At 34.2% G+C, this 22,518-nt stretch overlaps 1 protein-coding gene and 1 long non-coding RNA gene across 2 annotated transcripts; both read left to right on the top strand.

Annotated features, from left to right (window-relative positions):
- The first annotated feature begins 9,533 nt into the window (after nucleotides 1-9,533).
- LOC123671641 lies at nucleotides 9,534-10,019 on the top strand. The gene is made up of 2 exons (XR_006746143.1): nucleotides 9,534-9,585; nucleotides 9,688-10,019. It is a non-coding gene; the product is annotated as an uncharacterized LOC123671641 (long non-coding RNA).
- Nucleotides 10,020-17,927: 7,908 nt separating this feature from the next.
- Nucleotides 17,928-19,647, top strand: LOC123671636. Its single transcript, XM_045605606.1, has 3 exons — nucleotides 17,928-19,135; nucleotides 19,276-19,398; nucleotides 19,502-19,647. Exons 1-3 carry the CDS (start codon nucleotides 18,922-18,924, stop codon nucleotides 19,555-19,557), a joined length of 393 nt encoding a protein of 130 aa, XP_045461562.1. The 5' UTR covers nucleotides 17,928-18,921; the 3' UTR covers nucleotides 19,558-19,647.
- The last annotated feature ends 2,871 nt before the right edge of the window (nucleotides 19,648-22,518 follow it).

Genomic DNA, 22,518 nt, shown 5'->3' with positions numbered 1-22,518 from the left:
TTTTAAATTCTTAACGGAAAACAATATTCATTGGACTAATAGTTTGCTTGATTAGTATAAAAAACTCATTTGATGATTTGATTAAAACAGGAATTCTCCAATTCTCATCTACATACAAGCTCAGCCAAGATCATCTTGAGAGGTTTGTTCAGTTATGATATCAAGAGGAGCCTTCAATAGTGTGCTTAAAGATGATGAGTTGGAGTCATCTGAAGCTGCTAATTGTTTAGATCAAGATGAAACTAGTATTCTGATACAAATGCGTCAAACGTCATGAATAAAAGTTCATTAAATTCCTTGAATGTGAAGGCCATAGCAGTTGATGATTCTGACACCATAGTGCCATATGCAGAGATAACTTCTTCTATGTATATTACTCTGATATCAATCAATACAGAATCCGCATTTTCCTTAAGAACAATGGAACATCTGCATGGTAGTATTAGAACAAGTTGAATAGGAAATTTAGGAGCTGAGATTGTGATGGTATCCCCAAAAATTCCTTAGTATTCATACTAGTGGCTTTGAATGCGAATTGGAAAGTTCCTTCAGTTTATTTCCTAATAAAATACACTGTAGAAGAAAAACCAAATTTTGTAAGAGATTGCTTGATTCGAATGGATACCACTAGAGTATTGGTGAAGGCTTCCACTTCTGTTGGAGCAACTTCAAACATTTTCATGTACTCCATCTTGGTAGTGACGTTGAACTGGCCAGACATTAAACCATATTTGCTTCACCCAAAAACAAATGGGAAGTTTCATACAATTTTTGATGCTTGCCACAAGGTCAAATTGTGTCGGAATACTCTAGGTGATTGGGGATATTCTTATGACGAGGACAACAAAGAAATAAATTGGAAATATTCTACTGAAGTGGTGAAGATACAGAATGAGTTTGCATATGCCAACCTCAATTCGGAATAGACCCCTGAATTATGACACTGAAAAGATGTGAGTGAAACTAACTCTGGAAACATTTAGTGCTAGTTAGCTGATGCATTAAAATATGGCAACAAAGATTTGAATATTCCACAATTCTACGGCAGTGAAGCCCTTGTGAGACATTGGAGGCAAATTAATGGTATATTTGATCGATTGAACAGTAGACATTTTTTGAATAAAGTTGTGACAGAGAAACCTCTTAACTTCAACCCAAATATTCACCAAAGATATCAAAATATTTACTTCAATTAAGTATTTCTGTTATCTAGAAGATAAAAAAGGAAATTTGATTTCGAATTCCCAACGAGAAACAGGATTCATTGAATTAATAATTTGCTTGCTTGCTTGATTGGGTGCTTTTAGTGGTTTTGTATATTTTCATTCCTCTCTTGATCAACTTAATGATCATCAACAATGCTTGATTAATATAAGGAACTCATTTGATGAATTGATTAAAACAGGAAATCTCCAATTCTTATTCACTTACAAGCTCAGCCAAGGTCATATTGGGATGTTTTTCAGTTATGAGATCAAGAGGAGCCTTCAAAAGTGTGCTTATAGATGCTGAGTTAGAATTATCTAAAGCTGCAAATTGTTTAGATCAAGATGAAACTAGTATTTTGATACAAATGCGTCGAACGTTATGAATAAATATTCATTAAATTCCTTGGATGTGAAGGTCATAGAAGTTGATGATTTGACACCATAGTGCCATTTGCAGAGCTAACTTCTTCTGTGTATTACTCTGATATTATAGAGTGTGTTGCTGATATTATGAACAGAAGAATAAAGATAAAAATAAATTATGAGACAAGTGCTCAATTGCTAACATCAACAACTTCTTCATCAGATCCTTTGTTAAGAAAAAATTGTGGAATATCTCTGTAAACCATCTTCAGACGGTGTTAAGTTATTTATGGCTGCAGAAAGTATGATAAGATCCTTGAAATTATATTCAGATCCTCATTTGATAAATCAATTGATTATATTGGGACTGGGGAGAATTTCAATAGGTGATATTTTCACAGATCTAAGAAATCATTCCTTAGAACAAGTTACGAGATGTGCTCCTTGCATCTCCGCCACCAAACGATCGAGAACTACAGATACTGAAAATCCAAGTTTCGCTCACCCAACAACGACAAAAACCCTGAAAAAGGATAAGAAAATCCAGTACGTAGAAATTAAGAATTGTTTCAACTATCTTCCGTAAGAAACGAAAGAAGATAATGAACCCAACTCCAACAAAAAAATTACCAACAATAGTCGTACTTGGGGTTTTCACCAATCATGCCAGAAAGGTGAAAGAAATTAATCCGAAGTAGACGGGAATTTCTACATGAAATACGGTATAAACGACAGAACTATCTACTGTGAAAAAAGTAAGGATCACGAGAAAATAATCTTCGACAAACATAGTTACAATACCATACGTACACACCCCAAAGCATCTAAAAACTCATCAGTAAAAACGAACTCTTACTAATATTCACTTTTGATTATGGACAAATACAATACTTTAGCCTTTCACTCCAACCTCTACTCCAATGCACTCATTAACAATTTTGGTGGTAGAATGAAAAAATGGTCATGTCGGATAGAGAGAAGGAATTACTTCTATTAAAAATCCAGATTGATGTGCTATGTAACTTGGAATTGCTGCAGACAGAAGATATATTCCTCAAAAGAAAGAGGCTGGAAGAGAGAGTAGTGGAAGAAAATCTCTCCAAGAAGCAGAAACAGGACAGTCCCAATGCAAGCTCCACCACTGGAGAAGCTGATCAGTCCATGTCGAGTGACCCAAGCGGAAGTTCAGGGAGAACAAACAACAGCTGGGATGATGAAGAAGACGTAGAGGAAATAAATGATCCTGAAAAGTATAGGTTCAGGATGATCATGTATATGGAAAATGCCACCACAATAATGCTGAACACATGCAGAAAATGGGAGATAGAGAGATCTGAAGAAATATGGAATATAGCTGATCACAAACTGAAGAAATTTATCCGAACTGAAATAACAACACAATGAGAAAGAGCGCAAAAACTCTTTGAGAAAAAAAGCCTGATATTACTAGACAACACATGTCTGTTGCTTATAGACCCCTACTCGTTCCAAATAAAATGGGTGAACCAACCAGGGGGGTAAGAAGCGAAAGAAAAATAACGACGTTCTTGCTAAAAAGAAAGAATATTTTGAACTCATTAGGGATATTGGAGACCGAAATACAGACTAACAGAGACATGAAAAAAGAGATATACAGGAGTGATCATTTCAACTCTGCTTTGGTAACCTGGATTAATGATTGGAATGCTGAAGCCTTTAAAAAGTACGATGTGAAATCCCTCTATGGTGATCTAAGTACCTATCCAAGCACAATATCTGCCATTGATATGTTGGAAAGGTTCACCCTGTCAGACGAGGAAGATGCTCCAAATATATAAATAAAATAAAACTCATGCTTTCACTCTGAGAAGACCTCATAGGTCAGAACGTCCCCGTGATCGAAATCCATAAGATGAAGGGGATCTGCTTTGTCAGTTTCAACTTCCTTCTTGTCTTTATCTTTGTCTTTCTTCTCACGCTTTTCTTTCTCTTGATACTGCATCAAAGCATGTACAAGTTCTACAAATGATTCGTCATCGATCATAGTTTTTGATCAGTTCTTCTATAAAAGTACCGTCCTGGTCTGGTATTTCATCACACATGTATGGAATACTGTGCAGAACTGTTTCATCTTGAACCATGAACTTTTGCTGAATTGGCGCCCATCCCTAATCCCATTGTTGGGATTGAAGTAACAGAATTCCTTTAATAATACATTCTAAGTTTAAACCAATCGATACCTTGGTAATATTATGATAACATATCAATGTTTGCTAAACTGCATCCTGAGTGTTACAGGTGCAGCTGGAGAGCTTGAGGTAGAGAGTGTAGGGGAAGGAGAAGGTTGTTGTACACTAGATGCCATTGTAGGTATTTGGTAAGGATTCCTATAGCTGGGTATTGATAGTGGAGGTGCAGCTTGAGTGCAGGAGAGTTTAGGCGATCGAGGAGCGCGAACGCTAGATTCCATTGTAGGTATTCGGTGAGGAGCTTGTGTATAGCTGGCTAATATTAGTGGAGGAGATGCACGAGCACTAGCTGTCATTGTTGGAATACGGGGGAACTCCACTGCTGGGTAATAGTGGATAAGCACATTTCTAAAGATTCAACTCGTAGCAACTTTGTTGTCTACTTTGCCTTTTCTGCCAGGTTTTAGAGGTGATTCTGATTCGCTTGAATTATCTGTAAACCAAAACATTATGTGGCAGGAGGAAGACATAAACGGGTTTATTCTACAATAAGCACGGTATGGGCGTCTTCTCAAGCATTGTGCTCGATTAACCTGAAGATGGTCTACTACTACACCTTTTTCAGTTGTAATTCAGAAAATCAAAGTTCAATTTCAGAAACGGGAACATGTATTTCAGAATAGGAATATGTAATTCAGAAAAGAGAAATTGAATTTCAGAATAGTTAATTTAATTTCAGAAAAACGAAATTGAAATTCAGATTATGAAGTTGGATTTCAGAAACACAAAGTTGTAATTCAGAATAGTGAATTGAAATTCAGAAAAGGAAAATTGTATTTCAGAAAAGAAAAATTGTATTTCAGAAGTTATCAATTCAATTTCAGAAAATGTAATATGTAATTCAGAACAGTATCGAGTGATGAAACATAGGTATCTATGACAATGTGGCATCGAACCTGTCTTAATGACATGAGACTCAACTCATTATCGAGATATCAAAAATGGAATTAAAAGATAATTGTGCAATTTGTAGAATATCGATGAATAGAAACAAAGTGGTCAAATTATTGCCATGCAATCACCTTTTACATGAGAAATGTGCAGAGCCATTGAGGGATCCAATTTGTCCGATTTGCAGAACAGCATATGCGGAAAAAATGGCAGTGGCCAGAACTATATATAATAAAAACACAAGTCAAGACAGGCAGCGAATAACCGCATGTGCGAATAGAGGTGACGATTGGGTATCTCTGGCAGAAACTTTGAATGTGAAGTACAAAACGGCCTATGAATGGGTGAGATCAGGAAGAGAAAATATGCATGACAAGGGTGGAAGAAAACCAAAGATTTTGAATGATGAACAAATAGATATATTAATCTCATGGGTTGAGGAAACCTGCGACCTTACGATCAAACAGTTACAAGCTAAGGTATTCGCAGAGTTCAATAAAACAATTTCGAGCACAACTATTGCAAATTATTTGGAAGGGAGAGTATTTACATTCAAACAGGTTCAGACAGCACCAGCAACTATGAACACCGAAGAAAATGAATTGAAACGTGCCGATTATGTGAGGTCTCTAAATAATTTCATCCGTCTAGGCAAACAAATTGTTTGGATCAACCAGACAAATTTCAATTTATTTTGCCGAAGATCTTGAGGACGTTCCAAAGCCGGTACTCGTGCAGTTCAACAGCTCCCGGCAGCAAGAGGTCCGAATATACATGTGATTGGTGCTATTTCTGCTGCTGGTGTGATTGCAATGGAACGTAGAAGAGATTCTTTCACGGCGCTTTTAGCTAATGAGTGGATTCAAAGACTTATGAATACATGGGAAGAATTGGGCAATCGCTTGTCGGATTTAGTTATCGTATGTGATAACGCTCCCTGTCACTCTAGGCTAGAAGTTGTTATTAATGCAACGGAAGCAAATTTGTTGAGATTAGCTCCGTATTCTCCGATGCTAAACCCGATCGAATCAATTTGGGCGAAATTGAAAATGTCGGTGAAAACCAGACTTCGAATCCCTGAGGTGACGGCTTCAGGAGTCCAAGAGCAAAGGTTGCAATATTTGGAGCAAATAATTGATTCAAGTAAAGACACAATTATGGGGGCGATTGCGCACGTGCCGCTCAGCATACAACCACATTCCACGCAGCAGCGCTCGCTTTGGAAGATTTACCAGTTGTTCTTTGAATTATACAGGGTGTTTCCTAAACATGCGGCAAAAATTCAGGGGGTTGTTCCTTGGACTATTTTAAGCATGTTTTGTCCTTGGATGATTTTTGAAAAACCTCTTTGTTTCGAAGATACAGGGCGAACAACATTTTTCATATTTTTAAAATTAATAATAGTTTAAATAAAAATGCGTACCGCACTGTGTTTACTAAGTAGGTACAATTTATTTTTGAATTTGTTTAACAACATTCCAATTATTAAAAACGGCCAGTTTTTTGACTAAAAATTGATAAGTGCAGATGGTAAAGGAATACAGATTAAACACGGTTTTCATTTGAATTCGTTTGCTGGGTGTAACTTAATAAGAAATGATCCTGGTGTTTTTGAAAGGGTTCGGCAGTCAATGAGGAGAAGATTGGATGCTTGTATGCTGGCTAGAGGTGGTCATTTTCAACAGTTTTTGTAGGTTGAGTTGAATTTTCATGTAATTTTTCATAATAAAATGTTATTATCTGAAATTTTGTTTCCCCTATATCTTCGAAACAAATAGGTTTTTCAAAAATCATCAAAGGACAAAATATTCTTAGAATAGTCCAAGGAACAACCCCCTGAATTTTTGCCGCATGTTTAGGAAACACCCTGTATATTATGTAAATAATATCTCCAATAATATGTAAATATAGTAGTTATGAACATTCAAATTTATTAATTCTGGAGTTCATGTAACCAATTCTGAATTGTAGATTGCAGATTGTTAAGGGGGTTACGTTCCACTGCGACCTTAAGATCAGAGCTGTTTTCGCAGCTGCGCTACAGCTCGCTCTCCAGTTCCAGAGCTTCAATGAACTCCAGTATCTGGAAGGGCTTCTAGGAGGTTAAGTCGGCGATCCTCGTATAATTTTCCTGTCCAAGACATTCTTTGCGCAGGCACGCAATGGCGAGGCATTCTGTGACTTAGTGAACAGGAGTTTCCTCCTCTTCCCCACCTAATCTGCACTCGTCAGTTTCTGTTAAGCCCATTCTCATCATATGCTTCCTTAGGCTACAATGTCCTGTTAGAAAGCCAGTGGGGAGGCGTAACTTATTCTTGCTGAGATCCAAATACCTTTTGGACCTTGCAGTTTTAAAGTTCCGAAGGAACTTTTTGGATTGATTCATTCCCGGAATATTCCTCCATAGTGCTTCTCTTTCAGTTTCTTCCTTCTCCAGAAACTCTTTCTTATAGGTGCATTTGCCTATACCAAAGAAAGGTTCTAGGCCAGTAAGTGGCGTTTGAGCTCCTTTTCTGGCTAGTGTGTTAGTCTCATCGTTTCCTTTGAAATTCTGAATTACAATTTCTTATTTCTGAATTACAATTTCCTTTTTCTGAATTACAATTTCCTATTTCTGAATTTCAAATCACCAAATCTGAATTCCAATTTATATTTTCTGAAATCAAATTTACCCTTTCTGAATTACATATCACTATTCTGAAATTCAAATTACCGTTTCTGAATATAAAGTTCTTATTCTGAATTACAATTTCCATCTTCTGAAATTCAATTAACTATTCTGAATTAAAATTTCCATATTCTGAAATTCAATTTACTTTTCTGAATTACATTTTACGTTTTCTGAATTACAATTGAAAAAGGTGTAGACTTTATACATCAATTTTTTCCTGAAATATACCTAAATGGAACATATTTGACCATATCCAGCCATAGCAGCCGATTGCGCTTGAGCTTCAGCAGCATGGGCATATGGATGTACATGTGGATAACCACTAGGAACTGCTCACATGCAGTTACTGAATTCACCAATAAGCAAGATACTGAATGAGTAGAAGATTAATTAAAGATCGATTCAACAACCTAACGTCCAAGACATTTCGAACAATAGTTTTCGAGTTAGCGGAAAAAATAATATTGACCACAGTTTCAACTAAACACATGAAAGAGCGAGGGCAGACTCGCTGAGGGTTTTTCTAAGGGCAGTCGCATATTTCCTACTGTCCTACTTCACTGAGTACTCAACTATTCACTGATTATTCATGAATAGAAAAGTAGTCATTGATTATTCAACTATTCAGTGAATACTAGTAGTCATTGATTATTCAACTATTCAGTGGATACTCGACTATTCACTCATTTTTCATGAATAGAAAAGTAGTCATTGATTATTCGAATAATGCAAAATGCAATTTTTCGAATAATTATTCAATAAATAATCGAATATTCAAATAATTCATTAATGATTCTCAGCCCTACTCGAAACATGCATGTCAACAAGATTAACCGGCGTGGACTTGGCAGCCACTTTTCAGCAGCCGAATTCATTCCAGCTGCCGAACGACCAGTGGCGTCGGTAGAAATTGAAACTAACGAATCGATCTGTTTTTGGGGTGCAACGCAAGAATTTGATTTTTGAGTAGACTAAAACGACTTCAATCAAGTCATTATGACATTTCAATGCACAATAGTATATTCTAAAACAAGTTGCAGAATGGGCTCTTATTCCAACACGAATGCGAAATTCGAACGCAAGAGTGTTGGAATTGCCTTCTGCAACGAGTATTAGACGATATTTTCTCTATTTCAGTCAAGTTTTGTGAAATATTGAAGAAATTCAATGAAAAATTCGGATTTTATATCCTAGTGACTTTTGTATTGTAGATTGGCAGTTGGTGTGACTGTTACGAAAATTGACAGATACGGAATTTGAATATGAATCGTACATTTCGAATTTTGAAATTATTCAAAATTACGCATTCAATTCGTGAATTAGGTCTGACGAAATCGATTTAACATCACCAGAATTGAGAGAAATTGCGAATAATGTTGCAAATCATTTCACTATATCCAAATTATATCAAATTGACAATTCTTGACGTTTGTTGAAATTTGATAGAATTGGAAGTCAGTACTCAGTATAGACAACCACAAAACGAAAAATATATCTGAAAACGATGCTGTAATGAGTTCATTACAGCACTGTTTTTAGAACTGCAATGAACTCATTACGATACTGAAATAGAGAAAATAATATTATAGATGAAGGTGAATCATGCTGATCAATGAAACGACGAGGTACATACAAGTATTTTCAAGAATGTAACATTGAAAAATGTTTAGTATTCGTGAAAATTTCGAAAAATTCACAAGTGTAAAATACCCCTCAGCAAATCAATGTGCTTCAGATATGTTATTTTCTAGCTATTTAAGAGTCACTATACCAAATATCAACTTGGCTTAACATTTTTGACAGGGTCATTCGTCATTAATTTTTTTGGTGGAGTTTAGGAGCATCTGAATCATAGACAAACTAAAAAAATAGATGAGCCACTCGTATATTCCGCGCCATCTGTCGGAGGAGGACACTAATACACGAAAAAATTATTTTCAATTTGATAGTTAGATGTCGTCATGGAGATCACTCGTGAATAGTGGCTCCCATACACGTTACGGTCTATTGGGAGGAAAGTCTCCAGGTTTATATGCAGCTTGTGTGGAGAGATGTATGAAAATAGTAAGTATAATGTATAATCATTATTATCAAAAAACCTTTGAAATGTCAACTGACACAAGGATTTGTTTGACACGTTCTTTTTGAAATATAATAAATTTCTATATGCCTGCAAGAGTGAAGACGTGCTGTGTATTGGATGTGAAAATCGAGATGCAAGAAGGTAATTATAAAATATGAATTCAAAACCCAATTGAAAACTTTTTAACGTCAACACAAGATTTGCAGTACCTATAAAAAGAATATATTTATTTTATTTTCGTAGATATGCCATCACTACCGATGAGAAAATTCGAAAAGTGTGGCTTGAGCGCATCGGCAATAGGAAACTTTTGGAATTGGAGAAATATCAAATTAAGCATGTTAGAATATGCCAGTGCCATTTTCATAGTGATTGTTTGGAAAGCAATGGAAAGCTGAAAAAAGGTTCTTTGCCCTCAATTGATTTGCCAGGTAATTAACTGAAGGAGCTCTATAGTAGGTATAAATACTCATATTTTGTATTATTGAATTCATTATTTTTAGTTTTTGAGAATGTTTTCAATGCAATTATTAGTTTATTGATTAGATATTTATGAAATAAATCTGTATTTTCAATTGGTGATATTTCAGTTAATAAATTTTTATTCTATCCAGAATTTGATTATTGATCCTCATTTCTCGATTCCAAAAGAAAATCAGATGAAAGTTCGTTGCAGGTATTATTTTCATGAAAATAAATTTCCTCACTCATCGATAACTTGCACGAATCCATTTCTGATTTCCTTTTGGAATTTGAATTTCAAAAAACTTTTTGCCTCTTGTATATGGGTGTACCTACCTATTCAAAAGGTGCACTACAGAATTCTTTTTGAGGCAGCTTTACGATACAGATTCCATTTTCAATTGAGCTTTTTTCACGAATTAGTAATGTTCTACAAAGACAGATGGCGTTGAAGCTTGTTCTACTAGTGTCTCATCTATTCTCCGTTTAGTTAGTCTATGATCTGAATACGACTGGTCTACCATTGTAATCCAGGCGCCTAACGGCGTAACGATTTTTGGAAGCATGTGTCTTGTGAGAAATTTGGCAAGTTATGTTTTTCTGGCATTGTTGCAAATATAATCGAGTTCATTTCATAATTCGCAAAATTTGGTTCTTATGATATCATTATTTCATGAATATTCATGTTTTGGGAACAAAATATTATGTCTGACCGTAAGAAGAGGCGTATAAAAACGAGCATAGATCCGGGGGTTTGGCTAAGATGTTTCGATGAAATTGAAGAAAATGAAAGAAAGTGGACGAGAATGAAAACTTATTGAAAAAAATCCTTACTCGAATTCAGAAGAAGTCGAACAAGAAGATGAAGATGAAAGTGAATGTTTTTTTTTACAATATGAAGGTTATCATAATGAAAGGTGCTCTTATATAGAAAAAGATAAAGAAACTAAGTGGAGAAAAAATGCAAAAATAAACAATTGCGATGAATAAGCCCGTAGGTACTCTTCTTGGACTTGATACGACATTATATCCCCCTCCTAATCTGCCAAGGCAAGAAAATGTTGTCGGTCGATGTCATATTTGTCTTCAGAACCGCAATGAATCGTCAATAAAAGTCTGCGTGGAATGCAGAAAACACGCATGCAAAGAACATACAGTGGATACTTGTATTGATTGTTTGGATGGTTGAAAAAAATCGCAATTTTCAAGTCGGATTTCCATGCACACCATGACTTTTTATTGATTGAACAAAATATATTTTTTTACTTGTGATGTCCATAAATCAGAATATTTATTTATTTATTTTTTTTTTTTTGAATATTCATAATTGTTTTTTGTTTGTTGCCCAAAATTGACGAGAAGCCAATAAATGATGTGAAAAAAGTGAGGTTTTTATTTTTCACAGTGCAATTTTTGGAAATTTCGATAGAAAAAAATATTCAACATGAAAGCAGAGACATGAACAAAAATAAATTCACAATAAACCCGGTGAATATTCGACTCAATGTGTCATTTAATGACAACAAATTATGGACTACGATCGTAGACCACGCGCCTAAACGCGTTAGGAAATAACACGTGCCTAACGCGTTAAATATAAAAATCAGCAAAAACCTTCTTGTCATGTCCATTACTATATTGACCAGTAGAACGATCTTTGCCTAAAAGTGATTCAATCGAAGAAAAATTTTTAATTTGATCCATTCGAACATTATAGATCAAAGATATAATAATGTACAGATTCAAAAAAAATTATTCGCGGAATATAACGTTCAAGATATAACTCAAAAAAAAATTGAAGTTCAAATAAACCTCATTTTTGTGGTAAACAATAGCAAAATTTGTTATGGATAATATCATATCCTTGAATGGACCTGGTATTATATTGCCACACACTCATTTTTATCGAAAATGGTCAAGAAGCCTATTTTTGTTTTTAAATTCTCAAAACAAAAAAATTATTCACACATATGTTCGGTATTTAGGGGGTCACGAAATCATTGCTCGGTACTTGGTAGAAATACATCAAATCAATATCAAATAAAAAAATCTACGAATAAGTAACTGCGTAGCGAAACAATTATTATTCACATAATAAAATAGTGAAAACAAGAATAACTCGTGCTATGAGACAACCATCCTGTTGAAACCCAACGTCCTCTAAATTGATAAAAAGTTGTTGAACTGTAGGGATACCTAATTCGATTTTGCAACAGCTCCAGATATTTGGATGGAAATATTTTACACTTTTCTCAACTTTCGAAACATCCAGTTGTTGTGGATATTGTGTTCTGCGATGCTGATTTTTCCGAGACCAATATATCGTAGATTCAACGGATGGATTGTGATTTCTGTTGAGACTATCATTATCAGAAAATATCTACGTTTAAAAACAAAATATTTGTTTTCATCGGGGTTTCACAAAATTCCATCCGTCTAATGAGGTCTTCGTGAATTATAACTTAAGCTGTGTGCTTTGTGGGGTTAACCATTTCTTCTGAAAATATTCCTAACAGTTTAATTAATTAATTTTCATATTAATTTGGTCTGTAATTATTTGACTCGTATAAGGTCCACTGGTTTCAACAGCAGCACTCACAACTATTTCTCTATCAAGATTGATTTGATTGTTCATCAATAATTTATAGTTAAGGTGAAAGAAAATGAGGTAAGCCCCAAAATACCACTTTATAATATGTATTTTCACTTCTTCATACCTGAACAACAGAAAAAACAGAGGTCTATTAGAATTCATTACTATTCATTGCGAATGCTTTTTAATATGTTATTCTGAACGACAGGTATTCTTCAAACATGTTATATCCCGGGAATAATATTTCTGAATTTGTATATTTAAATTCATAAAGTTCAATTTACACAAGTTACATTCAACACCAGTTTAATATTTCTTACCAATTAGATAAGAATATATCCGTACTTTCAATTCAGTAGTACAGGAATTACATACAAGAAGGTTTTTGTAATTATGGTTCAATATTTTCGAAAAAACTGATGGTCGAAGTATTCACCAGATTTCAGATGAAATAGCTCATATCATTAAAGCCAAATATATCATATTCATTAAAGCCAAAACGAAAGATAAATCTCTGCAATGATTTCTCAAAAAATTCCTTCATTAATAATGGATTTCACGTCTTCAAAAAAATTTTCAAAAATTCAACAACATTTGTCTAAACATTACATTCGGATGTAGAAATGAAATAATGATCGTTGTTTCCCAGCAAACACGTTACATCACTTGGCAGTTTCGCGAAGTCTCAAATTGCACATTGACAGATAACTTCATTCCGATTACGCATACTTGTTCTGAACATATTTATTTTGCGACATTGCTTTGTTAACAACAATTCGAAGATGCAGTGATAATAATTTGAGGATATTAATAAATAACCACAATGCCATCCCCATCGAAAGTGGTAAATTAGTAGTTAAAAAGTTTACCATCGAGCGACTTCGCCACTAAGTCTTTTTGAGAACTACACAATGTTAACATGAATTGGATGATATTTCAAATCCTTTTTGAGTGGGTCACTTTATGTTCCTAATGTGGCTGTTTATTCTGGTGAATTTATGTAGTAATACTTTGCACATTATTATTTTCAGTAGCCCTTTTTCATTCCTCCTTTATTCACCAATATGTATTGAAGAGAATCGTGAATTGTTTCACGTGGGAGAATGCAGAAATGAAAATACTCAAAAATTACAATAAAAAATTCAGGTCCGTGCTTAAAAAACTAAAGTTGATGATGGCCCCCAGATTTTGAAACGTTTAATCAGAAATTCAGATGCGTTCATTTTCTTCAATGAATGGCTATTTCAGTATATTAGCCCGATTCAACTGATGGTGTCCTGACAATTTTTCGTTACACACCATTCAATCAAATATATTTGATTATCATTCCAAATCCGATGAATATTTTAAACAATTCATTGTATAACAAAATTTTGCTTTATTCCTGTAAACTTTATTTCTTCGAGAATACAACAATAGGGTTTATTATTTCCTCTTCATCCAAAAACCGAAATAACGAACGGTATGAACAAATTGCTTGAATTCAAACAAGGGCGCGATTGCAACAGTTGATGTTTTTGTATTTGTCGCTCTCCAATAATAAACCAAAGGAAGAAGAAGTGAATAAATTAAAATTGTTACATACTGTTTCGTCCAGCAGGACCAAAGATAACTTATTTCATCATCGTCGTTAGGTTCCAAGTATGATGTATGAAATTAATAGATTTTATCTTCAGTTTTGGTCATGATGATGAGTGATATAAAATAGCGTCCATAATTAGAGTGTTTCACTTTTTCATATTATGAATGTAGGAATACTGATAAGTATTGAATTGCATAATGATTTCAGTTTTTCTTCAAAATTTTAGAATTGAAAATTCAGTCGAGTAAAACAAAGTACTAATTTGAGTTTGATTATTCTTGTATCTATGACAAAATATGAAATTCATGGATGTATATACCTCTCCATGAAATATGGGTATTTCTCGTTTACTTCTGGCTTTTTTCAGAAATCTAGCAATTTATGCTGTATTCACTAAAATCGAAATTTCAGAGATTTGGGTGAAGGATGTTCGTAATTTTGATATAAAATTGTAAAGTCTGAATTAAGAAAAACGATTGTCAAGCTACTATTGGTCTATAACCTTCCATAGTCTAAAAAAAACCATAGGACAAACTATAAAGTTTAGAGGAACAACCACGTTTCTCATCGAGAAGTTATATATCTACCCTTAAACTCTACAGGATATTCAATAGATAAACTATGGAGACTTATTTACAAGGTGTTGAAAACAGCTAGAGATAAAGCCTCTGATATGTCAATAGAAAAAAGTATCATCTATTCCACAATATTTTGATTAATACGATTTGTCTAACCCAGCAAACCCTTACTTACTTTTAATGAATTCGATTATAAGTTCCTAATATATAGGGACCGATAGATTTTCAAACCCAAATGGAAAAAAAATTGTAATTTCTTAGAATATGAATGTTAATCCTTCCAATGGATTTTGAATATTCTTCATAAAAATAATGTATTTATATGAGCAAGGTCTCACCTGTACTGATTTTGGATGTTCCGGTTAATCTCAATATAATGGAGTTTTCTCAAATATAAAATAATATGAGGCCATTAACACAATCTTCATATAGATTACTATTTTCCCTAGGAATAATAATGTATGTGTTATTGAATAATTTAACCAGATACATTCAAAGTACTCCTTATTTTCAGAACAAAAAAATGCCCAAACAATTTAGTGAACTCAGCTCTAGGCAGAAGCATCGTCGTAGGCAGCAGTTATTAGGCGAAAATAGTTAAATTTTCATCTCATAAAAATCTGAATCCCTCTCGTGAACTAAAAATAGAAGATGTTGTTGGATTGCCATCTGACCCGACCCCCAATCCAGAGTTTTCTTGTAAAAAATCATCTCGAGAATCATCCCCTCTTCCGTTCACAAGTTCCTATAATCCACCACCACTGGAAATATCATCAAGAGATATAAATGACTCATATGACGGACCCAGCTCAAGTGATGAAGATATCAACAAAAACAGTGGAACATCCCTAACAACAGATTTAAGAGAATGGGCTATAGAAAGACATATAAACCACAATGATTTGTCTCATCTTCTGGGAATATTGGGTAAACATAAAATTATTGATATACCAACAGATGCAAGAAGTTTTCTGAATACTCCAAGAGGTGTGGTAACTGTTCCAATGGAAGGGGGTAACTACTGCCATTTTGGTTTGAGAAATAATATTATAAGAAGCATGCAAATATATTATATTGCTGCACCAGAAAAAATTAAATTGAATTTTAATATTGATGGGCTTCCTGTAGCAAAGAGTTCTCAGAGTCAATTTTGGCCGATATTGGGCTCAATTGTGGAGAATTTTTATACTGAAGTTTTCACTTTAGGCATATTCCATGGTCTTTCAAAGCCAAAAAATGTGAATGAATTTTTAAGAATTTTTGTGGATGAATTGATTGATATCCTGAATGCAGGAGTGGCAAGGTAAAAATGTTCTTGTTGAGATTAATGATGCCCCTGCTAAAGCATATATAACATGTATTAAAACTCACAGCGGTTATTGTTCCTGTGGAAAATGTATTCAGGAAGGAGATTATGTTGATAAACGTATAATTTTTCCTGAATTGAGAACTTCTTTGCGAACAAATGAAGCGTTCAGAAGAAGAATTCATGAAGAACACTGCCGTGCTAACAACAAAGGCCCTATCTGCAAAATTTGATAAATTGGCTTTTTTGGCTCATAGTATTCGTAGACACATTATTTATGTATGTACAAAAGGAGATTGTCCTATATGCTTTCTAAGTTCCTTTTTTATACCTAAATGTTTTGTCCTAACTGAATAAAATGCTCTGTTTACCAACATAAAATGTCCGATCTCACATATACTAAGAAAAAAAGTCCTTTCTCACTTTGAAAATGCAGTAAGGACGATTTAAGTTAGCATTTTGTACAGAGCGAGATCATTTAGGACAATAAAGCTTAGTATGTCAGAAGCACGTGAGTCACTTAACCTCAAATAATCAACTGTAAATGGTATTTGTGACTGTCAGAAATTGGGTGTTATTTCGTGTTTTTTGTATTTTTAACTCAATAAAGTTAGTGATGGATGCAGGGTGAGTTTAACAATGTAACCTCATGTTTAGGCGATAACTGAATTAAATTCCGGTTTTTAGAGCATCACATAGCCGGCTCAGCGATAGTCGTTGTAAGCGATTAGTATTTCTTGCTTTAAATAACCAACTCAACGAAAAAAAAAATATCATTAGAAGTTCTAAGCAAAGTAATAAAGTCAGAAAGAATAAGGATCCAGATTTTATCCCATCAGAATTCGACAATACTATAAGTGATAGTGAGTCGGATTCGAGTTATGAAAATAGCCGAATCACTCCCCCTAGTAAAAAAATTCACATATTATCGTCTGATATATTAGTAGCAGCCCATGGAAGGTCCAATTTAGTAGCTGTAAGTGAAATAGAAGAATGCAAGGAGAACCTATGCGATATCCTTCGTTAAGGATTATATTCTAGGCAATACCTTACTAGAAATTGTCAATAAAGCGGTTGATAAAGCATTGAATAAACACTATACAAAAACTGGGGAAATAAGAAAAAGAAAAAGATTTGAAGAATCGCTAGATCAAAGGAAGAAACAGAAACGAGAAAATTATATAAGAGCTCATGAAGTAAATGCCAATGTGGTGTTACACCACATTGGCACATCGATTTTAGAAGAGATTGAAACTATTGATATGGTGTCCCAATTTGTTTTAGACTATGTGCATTTGGTTTGCCTAGGAGTTTTGAAAAAAATTATCAAAAGAATTGTGGAGGGTAGGGCACTACAGAAAATTCCAGATATAGAGGGTACTTTACCAAGTTAGTTGCATTGAAGAATTACATACCTTGTGAATTTTCAAGATCACCGAGAAAATTGGAGGATATTGATAATTGGAAAGCGACAGAGCTTCGTCAATTTCTATTATATACTGGCATGGTGATTCTGAAAAATCAATTTCCATATGAAAAGTATTGTCATTTCTTGAGCCTTTCAGTGGCAATAAGAATATTGGCCAGCGAAAAATATTTAGACTATGTAGATTATGCAGAAAGTCTACTCAACTTTTTCGTTCGAGAATATCAAACTTTTTATGAACTGCATGATGTTTTTTGTTATTCAGAAAAAAGCGATAAGAACTATGCTTCAGATGGGTTACCGGGAATCATGTAGAGGAATTTTTAAGTCGAATAACATACTTACTGTTTATGGTTTGTATATTTATAAGGTTCTGTATTTTTTTTAAAAACATAGTGAATACTTTGAAGTGTATAAAAATTCTAATAATACGAGGAGAATTTTTCCTTACAATGTACCAGCTCATACAACAACTTTGAAAGAGAAAAGTGTAAAGTACATGGCCATCAATTTGATCAATGTTTTTCCACCTGAACTGAGAAAAGTTGCCAGCTTGGTGCATTTCAAGAAGAGGTTGTATGATCTGGTATTGAAATGTGAGCCATATAATTTAGAGGAATTTAGAGCATATTGCAGGAATCAATAATTGTTGAATTTTTTGTTTTGATTTGACTTGTTCCAGTTTTATACATGGTGTAATCTTTTGGAATTAATAAATTACTATTACTATTACATACAATGTACATAATTTACTTCATTTGGCCAATGAAGTGAGATCATTTGGAGTTTTGGATAAATTCAGTGCTTTCAAATTTGAAAACCATATGTACAAATAAAAACAGTCCCTTGAGACTTCTGGAAGACCGTTACAGCAAATACACAATCGAATACAAGAACAACAGTCATTACCTCTGAAGAAGAGAATACCCTTACCTCGCCCTATTCTCACAACAAATAGTAATGGAAATGTGTCCTTGGTCTTTCAACACTTCAGGCTAAAATGAAGAAGCCCAGATAATTGTGTTATGTTGAAAACTGGAGAAGTTGGCTTGGTAAGAAGTATTACTGAACGTTCTGGCGATATAAACCTAAATACTGAGGTTTTCAAAAATATGGAGAGTTACTTCTCAGTACCTTGCGATTCTATGATGTTTGGAATCAAACAAATGAGGAACTTTTAGTGTGAAAGACATTGAAAATAAATGCATGAAGTTGCCCCTTGATGAAAAACATTTTTAATCATTTCTCTTTTACACACTTTTGATTATATAGTTTAATTTTAAATTTATATTTTGAGTCCACTATTCCTTCTACCATTTCATATAGGAGTAACATTCATAATCTGAGAAACTGAGTAGTTTTGGACAATTGTTATCAGTGACAATTATTTGTCAATGAATTAATTTTTCAACATCATCATCAATTATTTTTTTTACTGTCGATTTTTGTAATTTTGTATAATATGATGGTTGAGTATTATTTTTAGTTTCTATTCATATTAATATTAACAGATGACTTTCTTAGGAAAAAATGAACAATAAACAATATTCCTGTATCGTTTTTTGTAACGAATCAGACATCAATAACGAGTCTGTAGCTGAAGTACCTGTTAATTGGCTAGATGAAACCAACACAAATTGCAAATGGCCTCCATCCCCTGCCCTGGTATCGTTGTATATCAACAGATATAAGAAACCAATGGAGAATTGGATTTCTTATAAAGTCAGAGTAACTGCTACTTTTGGTAAGTTCTATTTCCAGTAACCACAATTTGTAAATAGATACAACTGTCCTATTCACATATTTAATTCTGAATGAAACGGATCAATCTTGGAAGAGAATGTTTTGTAGTTTCATTGACATTAATATCTTGTTTATTTTCAGCAACTCTTGAAGAAGCCCGTAATTTCAACAGGGGTGAAACGGTTGATTCCAGTGGAAGAAGACCAGTGAAATCACCGGACGTTTATAGTCCGGATGAATTTGGGGAAGCCAGGAAAGTAAAAAGTATGTATGCAGCAACTTTCTAAAGCTCCATTCAATTGTAACAAAATGATACTTACTTACATTCAATAATAATATGCTAAATAATTCTTTGTTTTTATTTTAGGACCAGCTTTGCCCACCAATATAGACGTAGCTATCCACAGTAAAAAAAAAACATGAAACATGAAAAAAAAATTATATTTTCTATGATTTCCTCTCAAACAAAATTTTACCGGATGATAGGATCATATGCAACTATGGATAAATATATATGTCAGCTGGCTATATCGTGGTGGAAAAACCGTCAGCTGATACTTTGAAAGTTAAGCGGATGCATCTATTACCCATTTAAATGCATCAGCTGACCAGGTTTCCCTCGACTTACTGCTAGCTGATTTTTTTATTTATCACAGCAGTATATTAACAATCAACTGAAAAACTTTCATGTGGAAAGAAATGTATCTTTAATTATTCTCATTATTTCTAAAGATGGAAGCATCACACGCCAGTGTTACATAGAAAATAGTAAGGTATGCTTGGAGGGGATAGGTTGTATGCGTGATCGGGGTACTACGGCTATATTCAAGAAGCATTGTTATGGTAACAGTTGAAAATCTCCAGAAATGTCTAATGTAACGCCTTATTGGTCTTTTTGCAAAAAACAAATTGTTATTTAAAGTTATTAAGTGATGTTAATTTAATTAAGTTGTCGGCCTACTAATATATTGCAAACGATATTATTCTTTTAATTCCAAAATAGAAAATATCACTCACTCACATAGAATTGGAATTAATAAATTTGGAGCAATCGGGAAAGACATTGCCACATTTCAAAATTACCAGAATCTAATTTATATACAGGGCATTGTTTTCGCCACTCGTCGGCAACTTTATTAGTAGATGCTGGAGGAGAAATAACGGCACTGAAAAGCAATGGCTGTTGGCGATCAACTACTGTGGCTGAGGGGTATATTGATAATTCCGAAAAGAATAAGACAGATACTGCAAATAAAATATACATTTATGTAACACCTCAACCAGTTAGTACATCAACAACATATATGCAACAAACAGAAACAATCAACTTGCAAAATTCAGTCCCACATATTCAGTTTAATGGTTGTTCAAACTTTACTGTTTATTTTATTAATAAAAAAACATGTTGAGTAATAACAACTGAATTTTTTAAAGCATTGTTATAGGAAACTATTGAGATTTGTTAATGAAGTTCTTCATTTGTACTTGTTTATTTCTATTCATTGTTAGTCATAGATAAAGTATAGTATTCAACTTGCGGTAATGGTCATAACTCACTTGATGAATTACATCACTCGCCTCCGGCTCGTGCCTTCATCTTCACAGAAGCTATTAAGTCTATGAATGTGAGTAATTGTAGTTAACGGAGTTTTTAAATAACACAATAAAACCACAAGTGATATATCCAATATCATTAAAGGAAAATTCTACATTAGATACAGGTCGATGAACTCGACTGTATACACCGAAACTGTAGAAGACCAAGTTGTCCAAGTTCATAATCCCCTTATAAACACCCTGTACATTTTTGGTCCAAGCCGAAAACAATCTTATAATACTACGCTGAATCAAAAAAAGCTTTTTCTGCTGAAATATTAAAAAAAAAATGTGAGTCCTCATCGCTACTTTTTTTTTTTCATAAGAATCTTAATAACACATGAATCATTGAATTTTTACCAAGGTATGGCATATTGCCGAAACTGCCATCAAAAAAGCTATCTAATGATGCAATAATATACTGGGTGTGCCATTTCAAATGAGGAAGTAGTAGTCTGTTTCCGGTATAACCGGAAGTTGTAGAGATCTGAAAATATTTTAGGAAGAAAGATCATTGTCTCAAACCCCAATATGCAAATTTTCAGCTCAAAATTATGATTAGTTTTCCATAAACGTCTAATAGGCCATCCCGGTGAATCACCCTGTATATGGAAATCTATTGAGTTGTGTAGTATATGGCAGGATATATTTGTTGAGAATATTGTGAATTGATTTTTTCATTTTGTTGTTGATATTTTTAAGGGGGGAAGTATTGTTATATATTTTTGCATTTTCGTATTGAATGTTTTCCGAGTTGCTAACTGCTGCGCAGATAAGAATGAAACATATGTAACATTTAACGTAGGTTTCAGACATTCATTCAGCAGTGTAACTTCGATGAGAAATAAAGTGGTCTATGTTAAATACCATTGACCTTTTTATTCCAATTATATTATTGGAAACTGAAATATATATAAGTAGTGGTGAAATACATCACAATACTGACTATTATTTTTAACTGTACCTTCAATATAACTGACTGTTGAATTTATCCGTCCGTTCGAATGCTGATCCTGAGACGATACTTAGACGTTTCTACGCCACACCTATCATCCAGATTGACGATCAGACCTACAACGCAAGCCATTTCCTTGGTGGATATTTCGATATCAACCAACGACCCACAGCCCATTCAAACTGGTTAAACTCCAGATTTGAGAAAGTCTTCAACCCCGTAATTGGCCGTGCTTTAATCCAACGCCCAACCCTCGCCAAGACCCGATTGACTGTCCCAGAGCATGCAGACTACAACATAAACCCCTATGACTTCCTTCTTTGTTTCAGCGATGATAATATTGAACTCCTTACTGATATCCTCAGTGATCTATCCAGCTTCATCGTCGAAGAGAACCCCAGTGCCAAGAAATTAGGACAAGCTTTAGCTAACTCTACTGGTATTACTATCCTTTACCATTCCATATGGAGTGTCAGTCTTCCGACAGCCCACCTACTTCCTCCTCCCACTATAGAAAATAAACATGAAACCATCCTCCTAAATGATGCAGCCTACGCTAATCATGTAAAATTTCTAGTTCCCGGCCCCTCCTTCAAATCAAGCCTCGTGCCCCCACCTCCAAATATTGACTCTGCTTTCTACCTCGTAGGAAAAGACCCGTATGACAAAGACGATCCCGTCTTTAAGTATGAAATATTTGACAAATCACTCCACCTCTACCCTGACGTTTTATGGTTTCAACCATACGTAAAGAATCCGAGTGCTATTAACTACGCCCTAACTCCAGGACTATTAATAGAAAATGGTGATATTGACGGAGTTTCTATCCCCCT

Source organism: Harmonia axyridis, chromosome 1 (assembly GCF_914767665.1).
Source record: "Harmonia axyridis chromosome 1, icHarAxyr1.1, whole genome shotgun sequence".
In the NCBI taxonomy this organism is placed as follows: domain Eukaryota; kingdom Metazoa; phylum Arthropoda; class Insecta; order Coleoptera; family Coccinellidae; genus Harmonia; species Harmonia axyridis.
The sequence above is the reverse complement of the archived record's forward strand: the minus strand, read 5'-3'. Positions and strand labels throughout refer to the sequence as shown.